Source organism: Papilio xuthus, unplaced genomic scaffold (assembly GCF_000836235.2).
Source record: "Papilio xuthus unplaced genomic scaffold, Pxut_1.1 DF825928.1, whole genome shotgun sequence".
Lineage (NCBI taxonomy): Eukaryota > Metazoa > Arthropoda > Insecta > Lepidoptera > Papilionidae > Papilio > Papilio xuthus.
The window spans coordinates 491,322-511,945 of record NW_013532721.1 but is presented as its reverse complement, the minus strand read 5'-3'; the positions used below and the strand labels follow the sequence as shown (position 1 = coordinate 511,945).

General features: G+C 35.1%; 3 protein-coding genes across 3 annotated transcripts; 2 read left to right on the top strand and 1 right to left on the bottom strand.

Annotated features, from left to right (window-relative positions):
* Window positions 1-77: 77 nt before the first annotated feature.
* Window positions 78-11,362, top strand: Pfas (phosphoribosylformylglycinamidine synthase). Its single transcript, XM_013322426.1, has 23 exons — window positions 78-440; window positions 716-1,029; window positions 1,272-1,408; window positions 1,487-1,599; window positions 1,686-1,939; window positions 2,102-2,233; window positions 2,317-2,445; window positions 2,651-2,779; window positions 3,157-3,231; window positions 3,576-3,767; window positions 3,941-4,114; window positions 4,193-4,341; window positions 4,878-5,081; window positions 5,379-5,574; window positions 5,867-5,996; window positions 6,091-6,206; window positions 6,423-6,691; window positions 7,362-7,494; window positions 7,818-7,919; window positions 8,353-8,499; window positions 9,500-9,716; window positions 10,037-10,272; window positions 10,580-11,362. The coding sequence occupies exons 1-23, from the start codon at window positions 169-171 to the stop codon at window positions 10,768-10,770; spliced, it is 4,011 nt and encodes a 1,336-aa protein (XP_013177880.1). The 5' UTR covers window positions 78-168; the 3' UTR covers window positions 10,771-11,362.
* Window positions 11,363-11,623: 261 nt separating this feature from the next.
* On the bottom strand, window positions 11,624-13,376 carry LOC106125143 (fas-associated death domain protein). Its single transcript, XM_013322227.1, has 2 exons — window positions 12,951-13,376; window positions 11,624-12,624 (listed from the first exon to the last, which is right to left on the bottom strand). Exons 1-2 carry the CDS (start codon window positions 13,261-13,263, stop codon window positions 12,266-12,268), a joined length of 672 nt encoding a protein of 223 aa, XP_013177681.1. The 5' UTR covers window positions 13,264-13,376; the 3' UTR covers window positions 11,624-12,265.
* Window positions 13,377-14,116: 740 nt separating this feature from the next.
* Window positions 14,117-20,284, top strand: LOC106125369 (glycine dehydrogenase (decarboxylating), mitochondrial). Its single transcript, XM_013322542.1, has 18 exons — window positions 14,117-14,532; window positions 14,602-14,680; window positions 14,833-14,968; window positions 15,058-15,222; window positions 15,382-15,610; window positions 15,736-15,959; window positions 16,127-16,302; window positions 16,543-16,772; window positions 17,547-17,723; window positions 17,836-18,020; window positions 18,158-18,359; window positions 18,550-18,699; window positions 18,782-18,894; window positions 18,980-19,127; window positions 19,220-19,427; window positions 19,629-19,801; window positions 19,942-20,022; window positions 20,092-20,284. The coding sequence occupies exons 1-18, from the start codon at window positions 14,320-14,322 to the stop codon at window positions 20,200-20,202; spliced, it is 3,000 nt and encodes a 999-aa protein (XP_013177996.1). The 5' UTR covers window positions 14,117-14,319; the 3' UTR covers window positions 20,203-20,284.
* Window positions 20,285-20,624: the final 340 nt, after the last annotated feature.

Genomic DNA, 20,624 nt, shown 5'->3' with positions numbered 1-20,624 from the left:
GCTATAAGCGTTGTTGATGTATTATTTGTGAATGTCGTGGAATTAATCAACTGATATAACGTGATCTTTGACATTGATGCAAGAGATTATTGTCACACTTATCATAATTTAAACTCCCGCTATTAGTTCAGTATAAACTTGTTCGCAGGAAGTATAAGTTGAAGAATCATGTGTATTATACGATTTTATCTAGGGGAGGCGTTTAGTGCACATAAAACCAATGAAATATTACAAAAGTTAAAATTCGTGGACTCCGATGTTTTGGATTTATCGACAGAACTGTGTTACCACGTGGAAGTTGAGGAGGGCAATTTAAATATTAACCAAATTAAAATTTTGAAATGGCTTTTAAGTTCTCCTTTACATCCGTACGCTTTGAGAAACGAATCGTCTTATAAATGCTTGCAAAGTAACCAGTTAATTATTGAAATAGGACCCAGGTAAATATTTACTCTTCTGCTTTTTTGGATTTTGTATAATTTAATAAAGACATATGTAATTTTCTAGCAAACTTACTTTAGTTTCTAACTATTTTTTTTTATTTTAAAGGGTTAGTATTACAATATTTACTAGTTAATTTAATTTTTTTTTTCTAATAGTCAAAATTTACTTTTTACATGACCAACTCTCATAAATCTGCAACTTTACATTTACATCCCCTTACACTTTTGTATACATACTGGAAATTGTATTAAAGTAAGCATATTTTTTTCAGATTTAACTTTTCAACTGCTGATTCAAGTAACTCTGTTCAAATTTGTGAGAGTGTTGGTTTGAGAGATGTTGTCCGTCTTGAGTATTCTACTAGGTACCTCATTACATTTAAACAAGCCAAAAATGTCTCAAAGGAATTGTTTGAAGAATTGGCTGCACCATTACATGATAGGATGACACAATGTATTTATACAAAAGAAAACCTCCCTCGAAACAGCTTTAATGAAGCTTTACCAAAAGATTTAGAACCTTGGTATGTTGTGCCTTTACAAAAAGAGGGTATGACAGCAATGAAAGCTGTTAATCAAAAATTAGGTAATTTGTTTAATTAACCCTACAAAAAAAACCCACTTGTGTTTGCTTTTCACTAGTTTTATTACAGATATGGCTAAATATATTGTTCTGTACAACTAAGTAATTTGAAAAAGACAATGTTTATGTAATATATTATAATAAAAGTAGCAGAAGTCTAAGTTACTAATCTAGAGTTACTACTCGTGGAAAAATTAATGCTTTAACCTTTTGCTGCAATCAATAATTAGTAATTGTGTTTACAGGTTTAGCTTTTGATGAATGGGATATGGAATTCTACATGAATTTGTTTGTAAATCAATTACAAAGAGATCCGACCAGTGTTGAGTTATTTGACCTTGCTCAAAGCAATAGTGAACATTCAAGACATTGGTTTTTCAAGGTAACAACATCAATTGATATTTTACTCCTAGTTTATATATATATTTTTTAATTAATTACAGAGTATATCTTGTTTTAGGGCAAAATAATATTAAATGGAAAAGAAATAGAGGAATCACTTATAGATATGGTGGCATCAACACAAAAGACATCAAATAACAACAATGTTATTAAATTTGGTGATAATAGCAGGTTAATATAACTTATTATTGTTATATTTGACCTTTAATTATATTATTTTTTTATAATGAATAACCAATAATTATTGACATTTTTAGTGCTATCAAAGGTTTTGAACATAAGAAACTCAGGCCAATTGATGTAAGAGGGCCATCTCAAATAGTACAAGAGACAACACAGTCTGATATTATTTTTACTGCGGAGACACACAACATGCCTACTGCGGTTGCTCCCTTCAGTGGAGCCACAACTGGCACCGGAGGAAGGATCAGAGATGTTCAGGGAGTGGGTAGAGGTGGACACACGGTTGCTGGTACAGCGGGCTATAGTGTTGGGAATCTCCTTATTCCAGGCAAATATTTCTATTAAAATTATATACGTATTGCTAAATTCGGTTAAAACTTAAATATGTGTACTTTAAGATTGATACATTTCATTGCACATAATTTCTTATGTTTTTTAAGATTGTTTTATTTGTTTATTTTTCATAATTTTATTTTATTATTGATTTTAGGTTATGATTTACCTTGGGAAGACAAAAGCTGGAAATATCCGAATAATTTTGCGAGTCCATTGCAAATTATTATTGACGCTAGCAATGGTGCTTCAGATTATGGCAATAAATTTGGAGAGCCAGTTATATCAGGTGTGTTTTTATATATTTTATTTCCTTTTTATATGATACATATATTAAAATATAATATAATTAAAACTTAACTTTTTTTACAGGATTTGTCCAATCATACGGATTGAAAAATGGTGATAATGTAAGAGAAGAGTTTGTAAAGCCCATAATGTTTAGCGGAGGAATAGGATACATGCCACATAGTATGATTAAAAAGAACAAACCGGAAAAAGGTGAGTAATGGTTGGTTTCTGAGATCTCTGTATAAAACATATCATCATCCCTGTCATTATCTTTGACAAAATGGAGATAACAGTATGTTTTAAATGGGGGATTTGATCACAGAAACCCACGATTAATACTTATTATAAACATAATTAAAGATTAAGTGTGTAATGTATAATTTCATATGTTTTACATTTTTCTTTATTGTAATAGGAATGCTGCTAGTGAAGGTTGGAGGCCCAGTGTACAGGATCGGTGTGGGCGGAGGCGCGGCGTCGTCAGTGGCGGTCCAGGGCGGGGATTCCAGAGACCACGCCCTCGACTTCGGGGCGGTACAAAGAGGTTAATATGTAACTGGGCTTTGTTTAAAGGGTATGCATGCAATATCTTAACATACTAACATATTTGTTACAAAATCATCCATTATTAATCTTTTAATATTAACTTGGGATAAATGCTTGGAATTAAAAAAAAACTGCTGATTTCCATACATCATATCGATTTAGACATGGTTTACCTCTAAGTTTTATTACTTGAGCCCTAAGTTTGTTTCAGCTTTTGTCATCCATATTTAAATGGAATGTCAGACGGACTAACTATTAACTCTCCATAAGGTAATAATATACGACTAACATTTTATAGTAATAATTATTTTACTAATGCTTCTACATTTAATATATCTATTGTTCAAATATTTATAAGTGCATGTTATTTGGCAGGTGATGCTGAAATGGGAAATCGTCTGAACAGGGTCGTAAGAGGTTGCCTAGAAAGTGAAATAAATCCTGTTGAATGTGAGTTTCTTTTATTTTTTTCTAAATTATATTGATTAATTAAATGGTCAGTACTTATTATTATCTTACTAATATTATAAATGCGAATGTTTAGATGGATGTTTGTGTGAAGGAATGTCCGGAATGGCTAAAAGGATCTCACTAAAATTTGGTATAAATGTAGAAAAAAGCCAGTAAGAACGGATAGGCCACTTATAAAGTTTTTTTTTTAATTTTGTGCGCACGGAGCCGCGGGCGACAACTATCTTTTAATAATACACAATCATTGTATGACACAGAGTGTTGTATTATTTTAAAATAGTTATGTTGACTGTTGTTGACGTTGATTGATCCTTTCCTTGTAGCAATCCACGACCAAGGCGCCGGTGGTAACGGCAACGTATTAAAAGAACTAGTGGAGCCCGAGGGCGCGGTGGTGTTCACCAAGGAGTTCCAGCTCGGAGACCCCACCATCACTACGCTGGAGCTCTGGGGTGCCGAGTACCAGGAGAATGATGCGTTACTCTGCACCAAGGAGAACCGTCCTATCCTTGAAGGTGAATTAAAAAAATCTGACTTACAGGAGGAATTTATATATTCGACAATTTTATGTTGCTTAACAATTGAACCTATTTTGATAAGCGTAGTCGGTCATGTTTTATTATAAAAAATATATAAATAGTGCTTTTTATTTTTTTTAAGTTATAATATGATTTTTCTTAAATTACAGATATTTGTAGAAGAGAAAGATGTCCAGTTTCATTTGTTGGTGAAGTGACAGGCGATGGTTACATGAGTCTTGTTGAAGATTCATACAAGGAGGTGCACATTCCACGAGAAAATAGACTAAAGCCTGAAATTCAATCCAAGCTACCTTATGATTTGCATTTAGATGCTGTATTAGGTAAGGTACTTTTAAAATATATTTTGTTTTCTGAGTTATAACATTTTGAAAAAATCTTTTGCTTTCTGCTTTTTGCAGGTAACATGCCACGTAAGGTATTTGATTTTAAGCAAGATGAAACGACAAAGCTGCCATTATCTTTGCCCAATGATATAACTGTTGAAGCTGCTTTAAACAGAGTATTGCGACTAGTCAATGTTGCCAGCAAGAGATATTTGACTAATAAGGTAATATTTGTATACTCTATAAACACACTTAAGGTATACATAATACTATAATATAACATACTATCCAAAAGCAATTAACACGTCCAGTGCCGTCTACTTATCTTACGAGTCCACTAAAATAAATAATATAAAAATATTAACCAAATCTGTAAATCTTATTTACTTTTTTTACTTTAATAATAAAAATATAAGACTATAAACTGAAAGGGATATCTGTACTGGCTGTATCGGTACAAATTATATAATGACAGCTCACTAGCGCCCCCCTGTCAACGTCAAAAATACCATAAGATCGACTTTGTACTGTAGCTGTCATGTCAATTTTTGTTTTATGTCATTTTCTATGTTTGAGTAAGTTTTATATATTATATGGCAGCACCAAACGCGATATCAGGGTCTCTTACCGGATCTAGATATCCTTATTTGATAGTAATAATAAAATGTCACCCTTAACTTAGGGTAGGCTCCGAGCCCCTCAATGGGGACAAGTGAGCTGATGATGAATAAAATATATGTATGTTTTTTTTGTCCTGTAGGTGGACAGGTGTGTGTCAGGTCTTGTGGCGCAGCAGCAGTGCGTGGGGCCGCTGCACACGCCGTTAGCGGACTGCGCGGTCATCGCCCTCTCGCACTTCGACCTCGTGGGCTCCGCCACCTCCATCGGCACGCAGAATGTTAAGGGCCTTTTAGACCCCGCGGCCGGCGCACGCCTGTCTCTCGGTGAAGCTTTGACTAATCTGGTAAGTACTACATTTATTAAGTTATCGTTATTTTTTATGTTGTGTTATTTATATCTTGCTTATTTGTAAGAAAGAGCAAAGAAATAAATAACGGAGATGAGAAAGGGATGACAAGAGAAGAGGGTTTTCAGTCCTTTAACCTTTTGGACGCCCATCGATTTACGTTTTTGTATTGTTATTATGTTAAATCATAGCTTTCATAGCAGCATAGTTAAGGTCTCGTATAAGCAACAGTAAACATAACAATGTCCAGTCTTAACTCTCATAGGAGTTTTATCTTGTATAATGTATGTGTAGGTGTTTGCTGGCATATCAGCACTGGAAGACGTGAAGTGCTCAGGCAACTGGATGTGGGCGGGCAAGACTGGCGCGCAGGGCGCCGCGCTGGTGGTGGCGTGCCGCGCGCTCTGCACCGCCATGGAGCACATCGGAGTCGCCATCGACGGCGGCAAGGACTCGCTCTCCATGTGCGCTAATGTTGCCGGACAAACAGGTAAGTAAATCTTAAGTTTTCAGATATCTTGTTAGCTCTTGTCTTGCGGCGTAGGACACAATTTTATGTATACAAGAGCGTAGCGGAACGCGGGGGGAGGGAACTGCACAGCGCGTCTATGACCTTGAGCTGTCAACATATTATCAAATAATGATAATTTTTTTTTTCAATAAGTATGTTCAATAACTATTGACGTAAAATGTCTCAAATCTAAATATTGTTCTAAAATAGACATTGATGAATAAAGAAATATAAGGTAGATAAATTTTCATTCGAATTTTTTGTTTGTTAGTTCGTTCCCCTGGAACTTTGGTCGTATCAACGTACGCGCCGTGTCCGGACATCACTGTCAAAATAGAGCCAGCGCTGTTGCAAGAAGGTTCAGCTCTCATACATGTTCCAGTTACGCCCGGAAAATATAGGTAACTATTCTAATTTGTTGGAGACAAAGTGCGTTATATATGCTTTCATAAGTCAATAGAAAAGTTTTCTAAATTATTTTTTTGGTGTTAACAGAATCGGTGGTTCATCTTTAGCGCAATGTTACAAGCAATTAGGAGACAATCCTCCAGACTTAGACGACCCCGCAACTCTTAAAGCATTGTTCAAAACTACTCAGAAATTACTCAAAGGTATAATTGACTAACCGTGGGTTTCTGAGACCAAAATATCTATTTGAAACATAGCGTATTATTTCTTTTATTAAATAAAGACGGATAACGATTTATGTAAAGATTTTAGTGTCAGAAACCGACAGTTAAAGTAATAATAATATAACAATAAATAATAATTATGAAATATTGTATTGACAGTTTTAATTTACATTAATAATATAATATTCTTTTCAGAAAAGAAACTTCTATCAGGTCATGATATAAGCGAAGGAGGCTTCATAACGACAGTTTTGGAGATGGGCATCGGTGGAATTCGGGGCTTAAACATAGATCTGCTAGTGGAAAAGGAGGTTTCAGTGATTGACGCGTTGTTCAATGAAGAACTCGGTATTGTTGTGGAAGTAGCACAAACTGATGTGGTTTATGTACTCAATGAATACAAGAAGAATGGTGTTGTTGCTAAAGTTGTTGGTAGTACTGGAAAATATGGAATGCAGTCAGAGGTAATTTATATTTATTTAAATATAAAAAATGCATAATAGAACTATGGGAAATAAAAAAAACTGACTCCCTATAAACTGAACTAAAAAATATCCACTGGTTTAAACTTTCGTGAAATTATTTTCTTATTAACCCTTATGTTTTGTATAATATACCATACATATCTTATATATTAAATCCTCGTGTCACAATTTTCGTTCCCATACTCCTCCGAAACGGGTTGACCGATTCTTATGAAATTTTGTGAGCATATTGAGTAGGTCGGAGAATTGGCCAACATCTATTTTTATCCCGCGCGGACGGAGTCGCGGGCGACAGCTAGTAAGATTATAAAAATATACGATCACGATATAATTTTTAACTTAGTTTTTGCTTTTCAAAAAAGACATCTTGCCGCAATAAGGGTTAATATATGAATGCGGATTTTTGGATGGATGTTTATTTGAAAGTATCACTGGAATGGCTCAAAGGATTTTTAAGCAATTCAACACAGATGTAGATTAAGTCTAGAAGATCTCATAGGCAACGTATCAAGATTTTTTTTTATTCTGCGCGGATGTCAGATAGTAAATGGATTATAATAACAGCTTCGTTTAGTTAGTCCGATTTCGGCATCGATTAATTTCATATGACTGGTTGTTTAAGTTTTTTTTATTATTTTTTGTTTTACAGGTCGTAGTGAAAGTGAATGGAGATTGTGTATTGAATACAAGGTTAGCGAAGGTATACCGCATGTGGGAGGAGACCAGCTACCAGCTGGAATGTCTGCAGGCAAACTCAGACTGTGTTACACAAGAGTGGCTGGGTAAATATATTTCTTAGATTTGGTTTAGCTTATGCTCATAACCCAGAGGGGTAGGTAGTGACTAAGATCCTGAAACATGACTCGAGAAATTGTAATAAAATATAATAAAAAAAAAATATCAGAATACTAGCTGTTGACCGCGACTCCGTCTGCTCGGGATTAAAATAAAACTTTATTATTAGGCTATGTATTCTTCCAGAATATGGTTTACTTCTATGCCAAATTTCAGCGAGATCCATGCACCCGTTCTGGAGATACCTTTTAACAAAAATCCATCTATCCATCCATTCATTACATAAGTAAGATTTTATCTTTCCTGATAGGTCTGGAGAAACGCAAAGGAGTAACATATAAGGCGACATTCGACCCGGCCGCAGCTGTTGTTAAATCAAACTCAGTGAAAGTCGCTGTTATAAGAGAGGAAGGTAAGTTGTTGACTCTGAGTATGGTAATGTTCAAGTACTGTATATGTTCACTATCAAAATATTAGTATACTGTAATTATGTTTGACGAAACAAAGACTTACTTGTTACAAATGTTTCGGAAGTGACAATGCAATAACTAAACTATGTATTAAATATGAATTAATATCATGACTTATCTAGAAATCTTATATCTTTGAAGAATTTTTTAGCTGAAATAATTTATTGTTATATTGTCCGCGACTCTGACCGCGATGAAATGAAATAGTCTAACTGTTCTTTCAGACCATGTTCTACATCTCTGCCAAATTTCATCGATATTCGTTCAAGCTGTTCTACAAATATCTTCAAACAAACATCCATCTAAACATTCGCATTTATAATATTAGTAAGCAGTAAAATTTCTCTTTTTATATCAATATTTTTTTTGTATCAGGTACGAATGGTGATAGAGAAATGATAGCGTCTCTCATGATGGCCAACTTCGAGGTGTTTGATGTGACAATGAGCGATTTGCAGGCGAAGAAGATCACCCTGGATGCATTCAAAGGATTGGTCTTTCCTGGTGGTTTCAGTTATGCCGGTAAAGTTTATAAAAAAAAAACTTGTTTTTGTATAAACGCGCCATTGATGTTTTAGGCTACATTTGATAAGTTCCTTTTTTATACATAGAATCTACCTGTCGTCCGAGACTTTGTCCGCGTAGTAATAAAAAAAACGTAATTAGTAGCTTATGTGTTGTTTAAAATTATGTTCTACATCTATGCTAAATGTTAGCTAGATCCGTGGATTCGTTCTAGGGATAGTTTATAACAAACATTCATCCATACATTTAAACATTCGCATCTAAAGGTATAATACCAGGACGATTACATAATAAGTTTTAAATTTTTTTTTCTAGAAATTAAATTGATGTTTATTTGATTGTTAATTAACGTTGGTAGGAGTTAGTTTTAAATAGCGTTTTCTTTATATTAAAAAAATTACAACGAATTGCTATGAAGAGTAGTATTTTCTAATTATCAAAGAAAATTTACATATTTATAAAATTGCTATTATTTCATTTAAAACTTTTTGAGGTAATTAAAAAAGTGTAAAATTTCCATTACAATAATGTTTATCAAAAACTTTTAATGAACAACAACAACAAGTTGGGATGTGTTACATCAGAAAGGAGGCCGCGACCCCAACCTCACCTAACCCTGACTGATAAATTACAACACTGACTTATTTTGTTTGTTATAAATAGATTTCAAGAACATTACAAGTACCTCATAATGTATTTTTCTAATATTACAAATGCGAATGTTGGATGGATGAACATCCATCCATCCATCTGTTTGAAGATATCTCCAGAAAGGCTGCATGGATCTCGATGATATTTGGCATTGATTTAGAACATAGTCTGAAAGAACACCTAGACTACTAATTAAGTTTTGTTTTAATTCTACGCAAACGGAGTCGCGGGCGACAGCTAGTAAGAGATTTTTTTTTTCAAACTAAAACATGAGTAATCAGTTAATATGTTATTTTTACTTGCGATGAAAATAGAAGACTTTTTTTTAACAACATAACAATTTCAGACACCCTCGGGTCTGCCAAAGGCTGGGCAGCTGGCATACTATTCTCTGAGAAGTTGCACGCTCAGTTCGCGCACTTCAAGAGCAGAGAGGACACGTTCTCCCTGGGCGTGTGCAATGGCTGCCAGCTCATGGCCATGCTGGGCTGGATCGATGTTGATGACTCCAAAAACTATGCCAATAAGACGCAGATATTCCTCGACCATAATCTCTCGGAAAGGTATGTTCCATTATAAGGATTAAAGAAGCCATATTAATGAAAGTAATATATCCAACATCCATCTCCAAAAGTATTTCTAAGTTGCCATTTTTGTAGGGAAAGCAGTTTATCCACTGTACCCTAAGACGCAAAGAGTGATAAAGAAATATGTTTTGGACACAAAATAAAATACAAATATTAATGCCCTATGCCTATCTTACCGAACCGAAAATGAATATAATAGTTGTTGTAGAGATTCATCTGGTAGAATTATCACCTTACCACTCTATATGGGATTTTATTCTGATAATTTAAATATTAATGTTTTATGTACTCTATAGGTTCGAATGCCGGTGGAGCGCTGTGAAAATAACAGAACGCGCCGATGACGTGTGGTTCCGCGGTATGGGCGGCAGCGTGGTGGGCGTGTGGGTGGCGCACGGGGAGGGGCGCTTCGCCCTCGCCGAGCCACGCCTGCTGCAGCGCCTCAAGGACAACGGACAGCTCGCCATGCAGTACGTGAACGACGATGGAGCACCCACTGAGGCTTACCCAATGAATCCCAATGGAAGTCCCGGTAAGATTTTGTTATAAACCTTCATGTCTTTGAGCCTAAGATGGAACATTACAACAAGTTCCTTTCTATGTCTTCCTACGTCTGAAAAGTGTCATTTAGTGACAGTTTAATTCTAAAATAATTTATCAATATCTACTTAAAAAGGGAATAAAAATATGATGTAACTTATTAATCTTACCTATAAGAATGTAATACAAAGAAGAAAAAAATGTATGAAAAAATTACAACCAAGCGCTGCCAAAGTTGAAATGACACTAAAACATATGTTTACTATGAGACATTTGATAATTAAAATGGTGATTTGCAGAGGGCATAGCGGGCGTGCGGTCTCGCGACGGGCGGCACGTGGCCATGATGCCGCACCCCGAGCGCTGCGTGCTGCGCTGGCAGTGCCCAGTCCCGCCCCCAGCCTCGCTCCCCGCAGCCGCTACCACACAAGCTTCGCCCTGGCTCAGACTATTCCAGAACGCCTACATCTGGGCTGCTAATAAAGCTTAGGGAAATTCAACCTTCTGTTATATAAAGTAGAGTTTAAATTTTATCTACTTGATATTAGGAAAATGTTGCCATATCGCTAATACTGACAGATTATAATTTTTATAACTGGCAATATCATTAATTGTCTTTTGTCTCTTGCAACGTAAAACGTTGCTTAATGGATTTTTTTAAATTTGCTAAAACTGACCATTTTGTCAGTTTTACTTTTTTAAGATGTTTGTGGCACATATATAGAATCAGATTCTACCAGACTCCTGTATATTCATTCTAAACAGAACGAATCGACAATTTGCGAAATCAAAATCCTTTAATTTAATAATACATTTATAGGTTTAAGTGACAATATATGTAATTTCATATTTTTAATGATAACTCGAATTCTATAAGACAAATAAACTAATACAAAATAAACAAAAAAATATATTAATTTTATATTGTTCTTAAATTTACGTGTAAGAAACAATGATATATTATATTAAAGTATGAATTTATATGGGACCAGACTAATATGTAATTGAAATAGAAGTAAACAAGATTTGAATGATCTTAATGACTAAAGTTTGAATGACTCATCTAGTTGATCCAGGATTAAAATGCTATTTCATATTAAAAAGCCAAAAACATCTGGCATTTATTTTACATTCCATACTTTTATATTAGTTTATATTTTTAACCAATGTTATTTGATTTTTGTAAATAAATGAAAATAAAATACATACCTTAGTTTATTTATTGAAGTAAAACTAACACAGGTTACAGGATAAAGTACAATTATTTTTTTAATTCAATATTAATTTAGAAAACAAAACAAAGATAGTTTTATTCCAAAAATATATATTTTATGATTTTCCTTAACAATATGTCCTATATTATTATATAATTTTATTAGCAAGTAAAAAGAAAAGTAAAATTCACACATAAGATTAGAAGAATGCATAAATACATTTTTATAAACCAATATAGTTTTTTTTTAATAAATTGTTAGTTTATTTTTTAAGAAGCTCAACATTGGTTTTAAAACCTTGAGTGCCAATCCCAAATGAGTGGGCTAAGGCCAGGAAGATAATGAAACTGTCATGGTTTGTTAAATTTATCATATAAGATTGCAAAAATCTATATGTTGGTGTGATTTGTCAAGTAAGACTTAAATCCACACTTTACATTTGGGCACACAGAATGTTTTTTCTTTAAAATTTCCATTTACTTCAAAATCATGATGTGCTTATCTGCATATAATGAACTTTATTTAATAAAAGTGTGCAGTTTTAAGTCACTTTTGCTTCAAAGAATTAGGCGGAACACATGCTTAGTATTCTTTGTAGGGTTATATAACCCTAAATGTACATACATTTATAATTATTAAATCTGCAGTTTATTTTTTTTGTAAATCACAGTTAATTTTTTTTATGTATTGAATCAAACTAGTGCTTTACCACAAACCCACTTGATAGTAAGTGGCTTAATGGTATGCACTAGTAACAACTGGTTATTTAAATTATATGTTCATTGAAATTATATCTTGTAACGATCTACTTATGTCTTTTCTGCGAGCTTTTTCTAATGCTTCACACAATACGAAAAACCATCTCTGAGGATCAGCTTTGTGTTCATAAGCTTCTAAAAGTTTTGCCGCTTTTGTTGATAGATTCTTGTTGTTTAAATCAATTTCATCTATAACACATTCACGAATCTTGAGATTTCTTGCTAGGTCACGCCAAAAAATTCCTATTTCTTCTGTTATTGTTTCCAATATTCTTTCCTTTTTCCGTTTACTCATTGTACCCAACGGATTACTGTTCATTGTCTCAATAGTCTCATTTTTGGATGTACTATGATTATGATGTTGGTCAACCACTGAAATTTTTATTAATTATTAATGCATTTTTAATGTAATGTAATTGATTCTACAGAATATAAACTAAGTTATTTTGAGTAAGATAAAAGAACCAACAATATTTTTTTACCCTTAAAATGAGTAGTTTGCATTAAACATGTAGTTAATTAACTTTAAATTATAAAAGTAGATCAAATTGATCAATTTTATAGATTTAAGCAGATTCTTAAAACTACAAGCATTAACCACTGTGGTTATCAACAATGTTGAACTAGATGGGCACACCGATTAAGAAAATGCAGTGCATGATGAAGGAAAATTGATACAAGAAATAACTTTAATTTACCATATTGGTTGATGTTTCCTCGCGGGACATGAGTCGATTCGTAGTTATCTATTTTGCGTAAAAGTTCCCTGTTGTTTAAAAGTCTCGAAGCAACTTCTTTAAGGGGCATAACATTATCTTCTGATAAAATGTCTCTTATTTCCAATACTCTCATTAATTCTCCTATAGTATTTATATTCTCCAATCTTCTTGGAGAATCAATTTCATCTTTATAATATTCTTTTAGTACACCTAATATTTGACTATGTTTATCACTTTGACCTGCGCTTAATATTATTTGTTGTTTTAGATGAGAATAGTCTGTTAAAGTCATTCTTAATATAAAAATACTTTTACTTTTAGACGTAATTTTTTTGATAAAAAAACCATAAACTTATTCGTTCAAAACTTAAATAAATCTCTAAAACACCTTGGAATGTTCTAATGTCTTGATGACACTGACAAAACAGAATAATGGTTTACGATTCGTTTCACATAAACATGCCTTTTTTCTTGCAAAAAAATAATAAAAACAAAAATAGTTTGACTGAATTGTGTGTGGATGTTGCTGTCAATAAAAAAAATCATTTAAATATTTAAACAAAACTTGTTGGTTGTGATCAATGTTACATAATAAACGCAAATATCATTTAATTTAAAACATTTATGCGTGTCATGAACGTACTAAAACGAAACGTAATTAACTTTTTTCTCGGGATTTACCGGGAAAAGTACTTTTCTCTGGGCTATATAGTCTAGACATGCTATATTAAACGTGAAATATTTCTTAAAAATAGCAATTTCAAATGTATTTTTGAATCTCAACACGAAAGGCAATCCTTTAATAAAAAAAAATACATGTAAAGTTTTTTATTATAGGATTGTCTTCATTTTGTCAATAAGAATAATGTAGCTAGATTTATAGAAAAAAAGAGAATAATTAATTAATAATATTAAAAAAGTTATATTTATAACTATAGTTAAAATAGTATGTTTCTTCAATCAGCAGTTAAACAAAAAAAGGGAAATGATCAGTTTGATAGCATTCTAAGACAAAGTAATGAATTACACTGCCGAAACACGTATATTAAAGCTTTTTGTTATCAAAGAAGATGAGAGGTACGTTTTATACGAATGTTTCGGCAGTCGATACTCACAATAAGATACGTCTCTACATGTTAGTCGTTGAAAGTAAGAGTTATGATAATAGGTCATTTAGAATTTACGATATAGTTGCATTACAGAAGGCAGACGATTGTGTTTATTAATGTTTCTTATCGGGGAATAGCAAAGTGCGCTATGACCCTACTATCAGTATGTTTCGGACTCTTTATATAGTTAGACAATAATATGCTTAAAGTTGTGTAAATTAATTAAAAAATCAACAAAAATGTATAGATTTAGTACTAATAAATCATTATCCAACGTTGTAAAAAAAGTTTTAAGCGGTCATAAGAATTATCGGAAAAACGTGTTAAGATGTGCTTCCTCTCATAATGTAGGGTCGGAAAATTTATTCCCTGAAAGAGTAGACTTTCCCAGTAGACACATTGGACCTAGAGATCAGGATGTAGTCACAATGCTGGATTTACTTGGGTACAAAGTATGTATTAGTACATTATTTGTGTATTTTTACGAGAAACTGATTTTAAGTTTTGTAATTTCAATTTAGAGTTTAGATCAGCTGACAAATGATGCGGTGCCCAAAAAAATTCAGTTACAAGGCCTCATGAATATCGATGAACCTATGAGTAAGTATATTTGCAAAATTATTTTTTATACGTTATTCTAATTTAGCTGTTATTAAGACATGAATGATCGTACCTTCTTTCCTTTATTTTTTTTAAGTTTATACGAATGTCTTTAAGTAGGATATTAACAGTTTATCATCTCAAACTTGCAGGTGAATATGACCTTATTGAACGAGTAAGAAAGATTGCTGAGAAAAATCAAATATGGCGTTCGTATATTGGCATGGGCTACCACAACTGCTGTGTCCCACATACGATTATGCGTAATTTATTTGAAAATCCTGGATGGTAAGACAGATTTAATTTCCATTGTTAAAGCCATCAATAATTTTTTATTTCATTACCTTCAAAGTAGTGCAGATTTGACCATGTTATAGGACCACACAATACACGCCGTACCAACCAGAGGTTGCTCAAGGAAGATTGGAGGGGCTCCTCAATTACCAGACGATGGTCAGTGATCTGACCGGGTTAGATGTGGCAAATGCATCTCTGTTGGACGAGGGTACGGCTGCTGCTGAGGCGTTGTCTCTTTGCCACAGGTAATATAGGTCAATGGTTACAAGCTACTACAGTCAGTCTTTGTATCTAGTGTGCAAAGTGGAAACTGTCTAATCTAGAGTGGATTTTTTAGATTGGAATAACCTCAAGCCTAAACTTTCGTTCTACTTCATAATTTAAATTCAAATGTCATCTTTCAGACATAACAAAAGGACAAAGTTCGTGGTATCAGAACGTCTGCATCCGCAAACACTAGCAGTTGTTCAAACGCGATTGGACGCGCTGGGGCTTGAAGTGAAAGTGGTGCCGGACGTGCGCTCCGCTGACTTCGCGCAAAGGGACATCTCCGCCGTGCTCTTGCAATGTCCCGATACAAGAGGATTGGTTTACGATTATTCCGCACTAGCGGCTACTGCGCATGAACATGGGGTTACTTTTATTCTTTTTTATTATTTTATGTATAATAGTTCTAAAATGTCTTCCTTAGTTCTCTTACAAATTTTGTATAAAATCTAAGGCTTTACATCATGACCAATCAAAACTCTTTTATCTAGACCTTAGTGGTGGTAGCGACGGATCTCCTGGCAATGGCGCTACTGCGTCCGCCGGCGGAGTGCGGCGCTAACCTCGCTGTAGGCACGTCTCAAAGGCTGGGGGTTCCCCTAGGCTACGGGGGACCCCACGCGGGGTTCTTCGCTGCAGAACATGCGCTGGTACGTCTAATGCCAGGCCGGATGGTCGGCGTTACACGAGACGCGTCGGGAAGGGATGCATATAGGTAAGTCTTTGGTACTTTATAACTGCAAAATGTATTACAATAAAACTTTTTAAATCCTGTTAAAGTTATGAACAATGTATTTATAAACCAGCAATTAAATAAAGTTATTTATTAATTATAATCATCCGCCGATTCTAGTTGGTACCCATCAATATTATTTTTATTAGGTTGGCTTTACAAACGCGGGAGCAGCACATACGTCGTGACAAAGCAACCTCTAATATCTGCACGGCGCAGGCGCTACTTGCCAACATGTCCGCCATGTTTGCAGTGTACCACGGACCTCAAGGTCTCAGGGACATCGCCACCCGAGTCCATAACGCAACACTTGTTTTAGATCACGGTAAACAAGGAACATAAAATTTTATAAAGGTTTTTAATTTATAACGGACCTCATTCTATCAAATTTTTAAGTAGTACAGTTCAAAAAATAAGGATGAAATGTAACAATAGAGACATAAAAGTAAAAAGTTATAAATGAAGTAATTTATATTGCGTAGATTATAAATCCCCCTTAAAATTGGTAAAGAGGTTAACACTGTTATTATTTTGAATAAAACTAAACCAGAATCATATTTCCTAGGCATCAGAGGTCGGGGTCACAAGCAGTCCAACGACGTATACTTTGATACGCTCCACATTGTGCCTCATCCCGAGCACGATGCTACAGCTATTAAAGCACGGGCACAGCAAAAGAAAATCAACTTGCGATACTTTGATGATGGTGCGGTCGGAGTGGCGTTAGACGAAACCACAACTATGGAAGATGTACAAGATCTACTGTGGATCTTTGACTGCAATAATGTTGATGAAGTACGTACATTCGATTCTAGTAATATAAACAGTTTTTTTGGTGTTATAGTTGGATGTGATCATTTAAAAGGGAATAAGCTGCTTCCTTCCTTTATCTTATGCTCAGCTAGAATAGAAGTCATGGTTACAAAGTGTACAAAAAGTTTATATGTTGTTAGGTGATAGGAACACAAATAGCTTCTCGTTCTTTGTAGAAACATTAAGATAGAAACGAAGGTTTGGAAGGGAAAGGAATAGAATGATGCTGGTACTTCGTATTTCTTGAGAGTTTACGTTTGTATGTTATTTCTCATTTGTTGTTTTAATTGATTTGATTGTGTAAACGTTATCATTGAATTAGGTCAAGCACATTAAGATCAGGAAAGGTCAATAACGAAAGTTGTACAATAAAATAAATGTATTGCGTATATTCTATTACGATATTGTCGATTAGAGCGCGATTATTCAGAACGTAGATTAATGAAAAAAAATTGGGGCCTAAATATAATTCGTTGGCAATGTTATGAGAATTTACTAATCCAGCTCAAAGGTTTTTTTGACTACAGAACCATTTTAGGAAGTGAAGTATTTGATTTCTAAATTCTAGGTTGCATTATTCTAGGCTTTCGAATAATTAACTCTTTTCTCGAGTCCCTTGTTCAGTTCGCGTTCTAACCTTAACTTTAATGTTAGATAACCTATAATGTGTGCTCCTCGGAGCCCTGGCAAATAGAAATCCGTTATCTAGTATTTCGTAAACAAAGCATGTGAACATAAAGGCGTACTATTTTTCAGGTTCTTCAAACGGGTAACGCTTCCGCAAAAAGCGTATTGAAAGGTCCCTTCCGAAGAACCTCTCCGTACCTCACGCATCCAGTATTTAACATGCATCATTCTGAAACAAGGATTGTGCGGTACATGAAGAGATTAGAAAACAAAGACATCTCGCTTGTTCATTCCATGATACCATTGGTAAGAATATACACAAATGAAATATTTATAATCTCTTTCATTACTCGTGAAATGTTCATAGGTCTTACTTTATACGTTTCAATTGTACGTTTAATAATCTATTTCATCCCAGGGTTCGTGTACAATGAAGCTTAACTCTACAACTGAGATGATGCCGTGCTCGTTCCGCCATTTCACGGAGATCCACCCGTTCGCGCCGCTCGACCAGTGCCAGGGATACCACACGCTGTTCGAGGAGCTGGCCAGAGATCTCTGCGCTATCACTGGATATGATCGCGTCTCCTTCCAACCAAATAGGTTATTATCTGTAGTTTAGTAGACGGTGGTAATCGGAGAAGCATTTCCATGCGTTATTCGCGACTATCAACAGCTTTTCTTGAGAACGGGGAGAGCACTTCGCAGCCGACTTTGATATTAATGATTACTGTGTCCAGCGGTGCTCAAGGCGAGTACGCGGGTCTGCGCACGATCAAGCGGTACCACGAGTTCCGCGGCGACGCGGGCCGCCACATCTGCCTGATCCCCGTGAGCGCTCACGGCACCAACCCCGCCTCCGCGCACATGGCCGGCATGCGCGTCTGCGCCATACGCGTCACCCCCGCTGGAGACATCGATATGGAACATCTCAAGGATTTGGTATGGAACAGCAGGGATTACAGGGATTTTGGTCTCAGGAACCAATAATAAATGCGGCAATCAGTCTAATAAATTTTGTTGGGCTAATTTTCTAATCAGCTCACGAAATGAAATAAGAATAACTATCAAGAAAATAGAATTTTTTTAAAATAATTTCCTTCTTAAGTCCTTTAATTGTGTGAGGGTACAGGTAGAGGAGCACAGCGCGAAGCTGTCGTGCCTGATGCTGACGTACCCGAGCACGTTCGGCGTGTTCGAGGAGCGCGCGGCGGACGTGTGCGCGCTCGTGCACGCGCACGGCGGACAGGTCTACCTCGACGGCGCCAACATGAACGCCCAGGTTTGCCATCTCCTTTAGCACACTTTTAGCTGCCTTAGAGTACACTTTTCCTGCCGTACTAAATTGACTACGCTTTGTAAAGGTGGGACTGTGCCGACCGGGTGACTACGGCAGTGATGTCTCCCATTTAAATTTACACAAAACTTTTTGCATACCGCACGGCGGTGGCGGACCAGGAATGGGACCAATTGGCGTGTAAGTGTGATTTTACGTTCATATCTGGCCCGGCTTTTGATCTCTGCCAATAATCACTAACATCAAAGATTTTTCTGTGTTTCAGTAAAGCACACCTTGCACCATTCTTGCCATCTCATCCTGTAATAGATCCATTAGCAGATTTGGGTGAGGCTGCGCACAGTTTTGGGTCAGTCAGTGCTGCACCTTTCGGTTCCTCTGCAATTTTACCAATCTCTTGGGCGTATATAAAAGTGAGTTATCAACAATATTATCTATATCAATACACATCACACGAGCTATCTAAGTTCTCGAGGCGAAAGTAACATTAAAAAATTCTATTTAGATGATGGGGCCTAAAGGTCTAAAACGGGCGACGCAAGTGGCCATTCTAAATGCCAACTACATGTCAAAAAGATTGGAAGGGCACTACAAAACATTGTATAAAGGAGAGAGAGGTCTCGTCGCGCACGAATTTATCATCGACCTGCGAGACCTTAAGAAGACTGCCAACATTGAACCCAGTGATATTGCCAAACGACTTATGGACTATGGTTCGTACCCAACCTTTTTACTTTTATAGTTAAAACTATAGAGAATTTTCTTTTGGTTATTACTAATTTTCTTAAATTTAGTTAATATTTACACCATAAGTGCTGCATTTCCTAATTAAGGAAGGAGCACGTTTTTCAAATTGATTGTTTTATTTCGATTAGTTTTTTTCGACCAAACACTACTATTTGCTTTTTTCTTAGGTTTCCACGCTCCAACTATGTCCTGGCCTGTAGCCGGCACGCTTATGATAGAGCCAACCGAGTCAGAAGACCTTCAGGAGTTGGAAAGATTCTGCGAAGCCCTTATTTCAATTCGTAAAGAAATCAAGGACATAGAAGACGGAGTTATTGATAAACGATTGAATCCTTTAAAGGTTAATTTAAAATTTATTGCAGTACAAGATAAATTGTTTTAAATGAATGAAATTTTTGATGGAGCTTTTCCAAAATATCCTATTAATATTAATCTGTGATTGTCTTTGAAATTTAATTAGTTAATTCGTGATTTTTCTAGATGTCGCCACATACGCAAGAAGAAGTAATAAAAGAAGATTGGAATAGACCATATACAAGACAGCAAGCCGCATTCCCAGCGGTGAGTATCTCATTAATTAACATATGTATAGTAAACAGTGTAATAATGGAGATTTTATCTTTTTGACAGCCTTTCGTGAAGGGAGAGACAAAAATTTGGCCCACTGTGTCCCGTATAGATGACATGTACGGGGACAAACATCTCGTATGCACCTGCCCACCAGTCCTAGATGATTTCTGATGTCACAAATAAAACGACCAAATAATGACTGCATAAATGTATATTTTGTCAATATTGTCATAGAATATATATCCTCTAACAACGGAATCATTTTATTTTGCAAAGATAAATTTTATTTTTCTATATATAGCCGGACAAACAAAACATTGCCAATATTAGATTGTGTTCAAATTATTTTACTACCTAATCTTATGGTACTTACTTAAATATATTTCGATATAACATTTAAACATCTTAAAGGCAACTTGTTTGTCGTGTTCCTACGTATAGAAAATAGAATACGGTTAGCTTAAAATTTATAACAAGTCAATGTGGCAACAACTTTTTTTTTAGAATTATTTATAAAGCTTTCCGTGATTCAATATTAAAATCATTCTTTTTACAATTGATGAAAACAAAACATTGTAAAGTATCGATTAGTC

Excerpts from the sequence above, each read along its gene's own strand:
- LOC106125143 (XM_013322227.1), bottom strand. The coding sequence starts at position 13,263 with ATGACTTTAACAGACTATTCTCATCTAAAACAACAAATAATATTAAGC. Across the intron at positions 12,625-12,950 it reads AGGAAACATCAACCAATATG|TGGTTGACCAACATCATAAT; the intron begins GTAAATTAAAGT and ends TAAAAATTTCAG.
- LOC106125369 (XM_013322542.1), top strand. The coding sequence starts at position 14,320 with ATGTATAGATTTAGTACTAATAAATCATTATCCAACGTTGTAAAAAAA. Across the intron at positions 16,773-17,546 it reads ACTGCAATAATGTTGATGAA|GTTCTTCAAACGGGTAACGC; the intron begins GTACGTACATTC and ends ACTATTTTTCAG. Across the intron at positions 19,428-19,628 it reads CAAACGACTTATGGACTATG|GTTTCCACGCTCCAACTATG; the intron begins GTTCGTACCCAA and ends CTTTTTTCTTAG.
- Pfas (XM_013322426.1), top strand. The coding sequence starts at position 169 with ATGTGTATTATACGATTTTATCTAGGGGAGGCGTTTAGTGCACATAAA. Across the intron at positions 4,115-4,192 it reads GCATTTAGATGCTGTATTAG|GTAACATGCCACGTAAGGTA; the intron begins GTAAGGTACTTT and ends TGCTTTTTGCAG. Across the intron at positions 6,207-6,422 it reads TACTCAGAAATTACTCAAAG|AAAAGAAACTTCTATCAGGT; the intron begins GTATAATTGACT and ends TATTCTTTTCAG.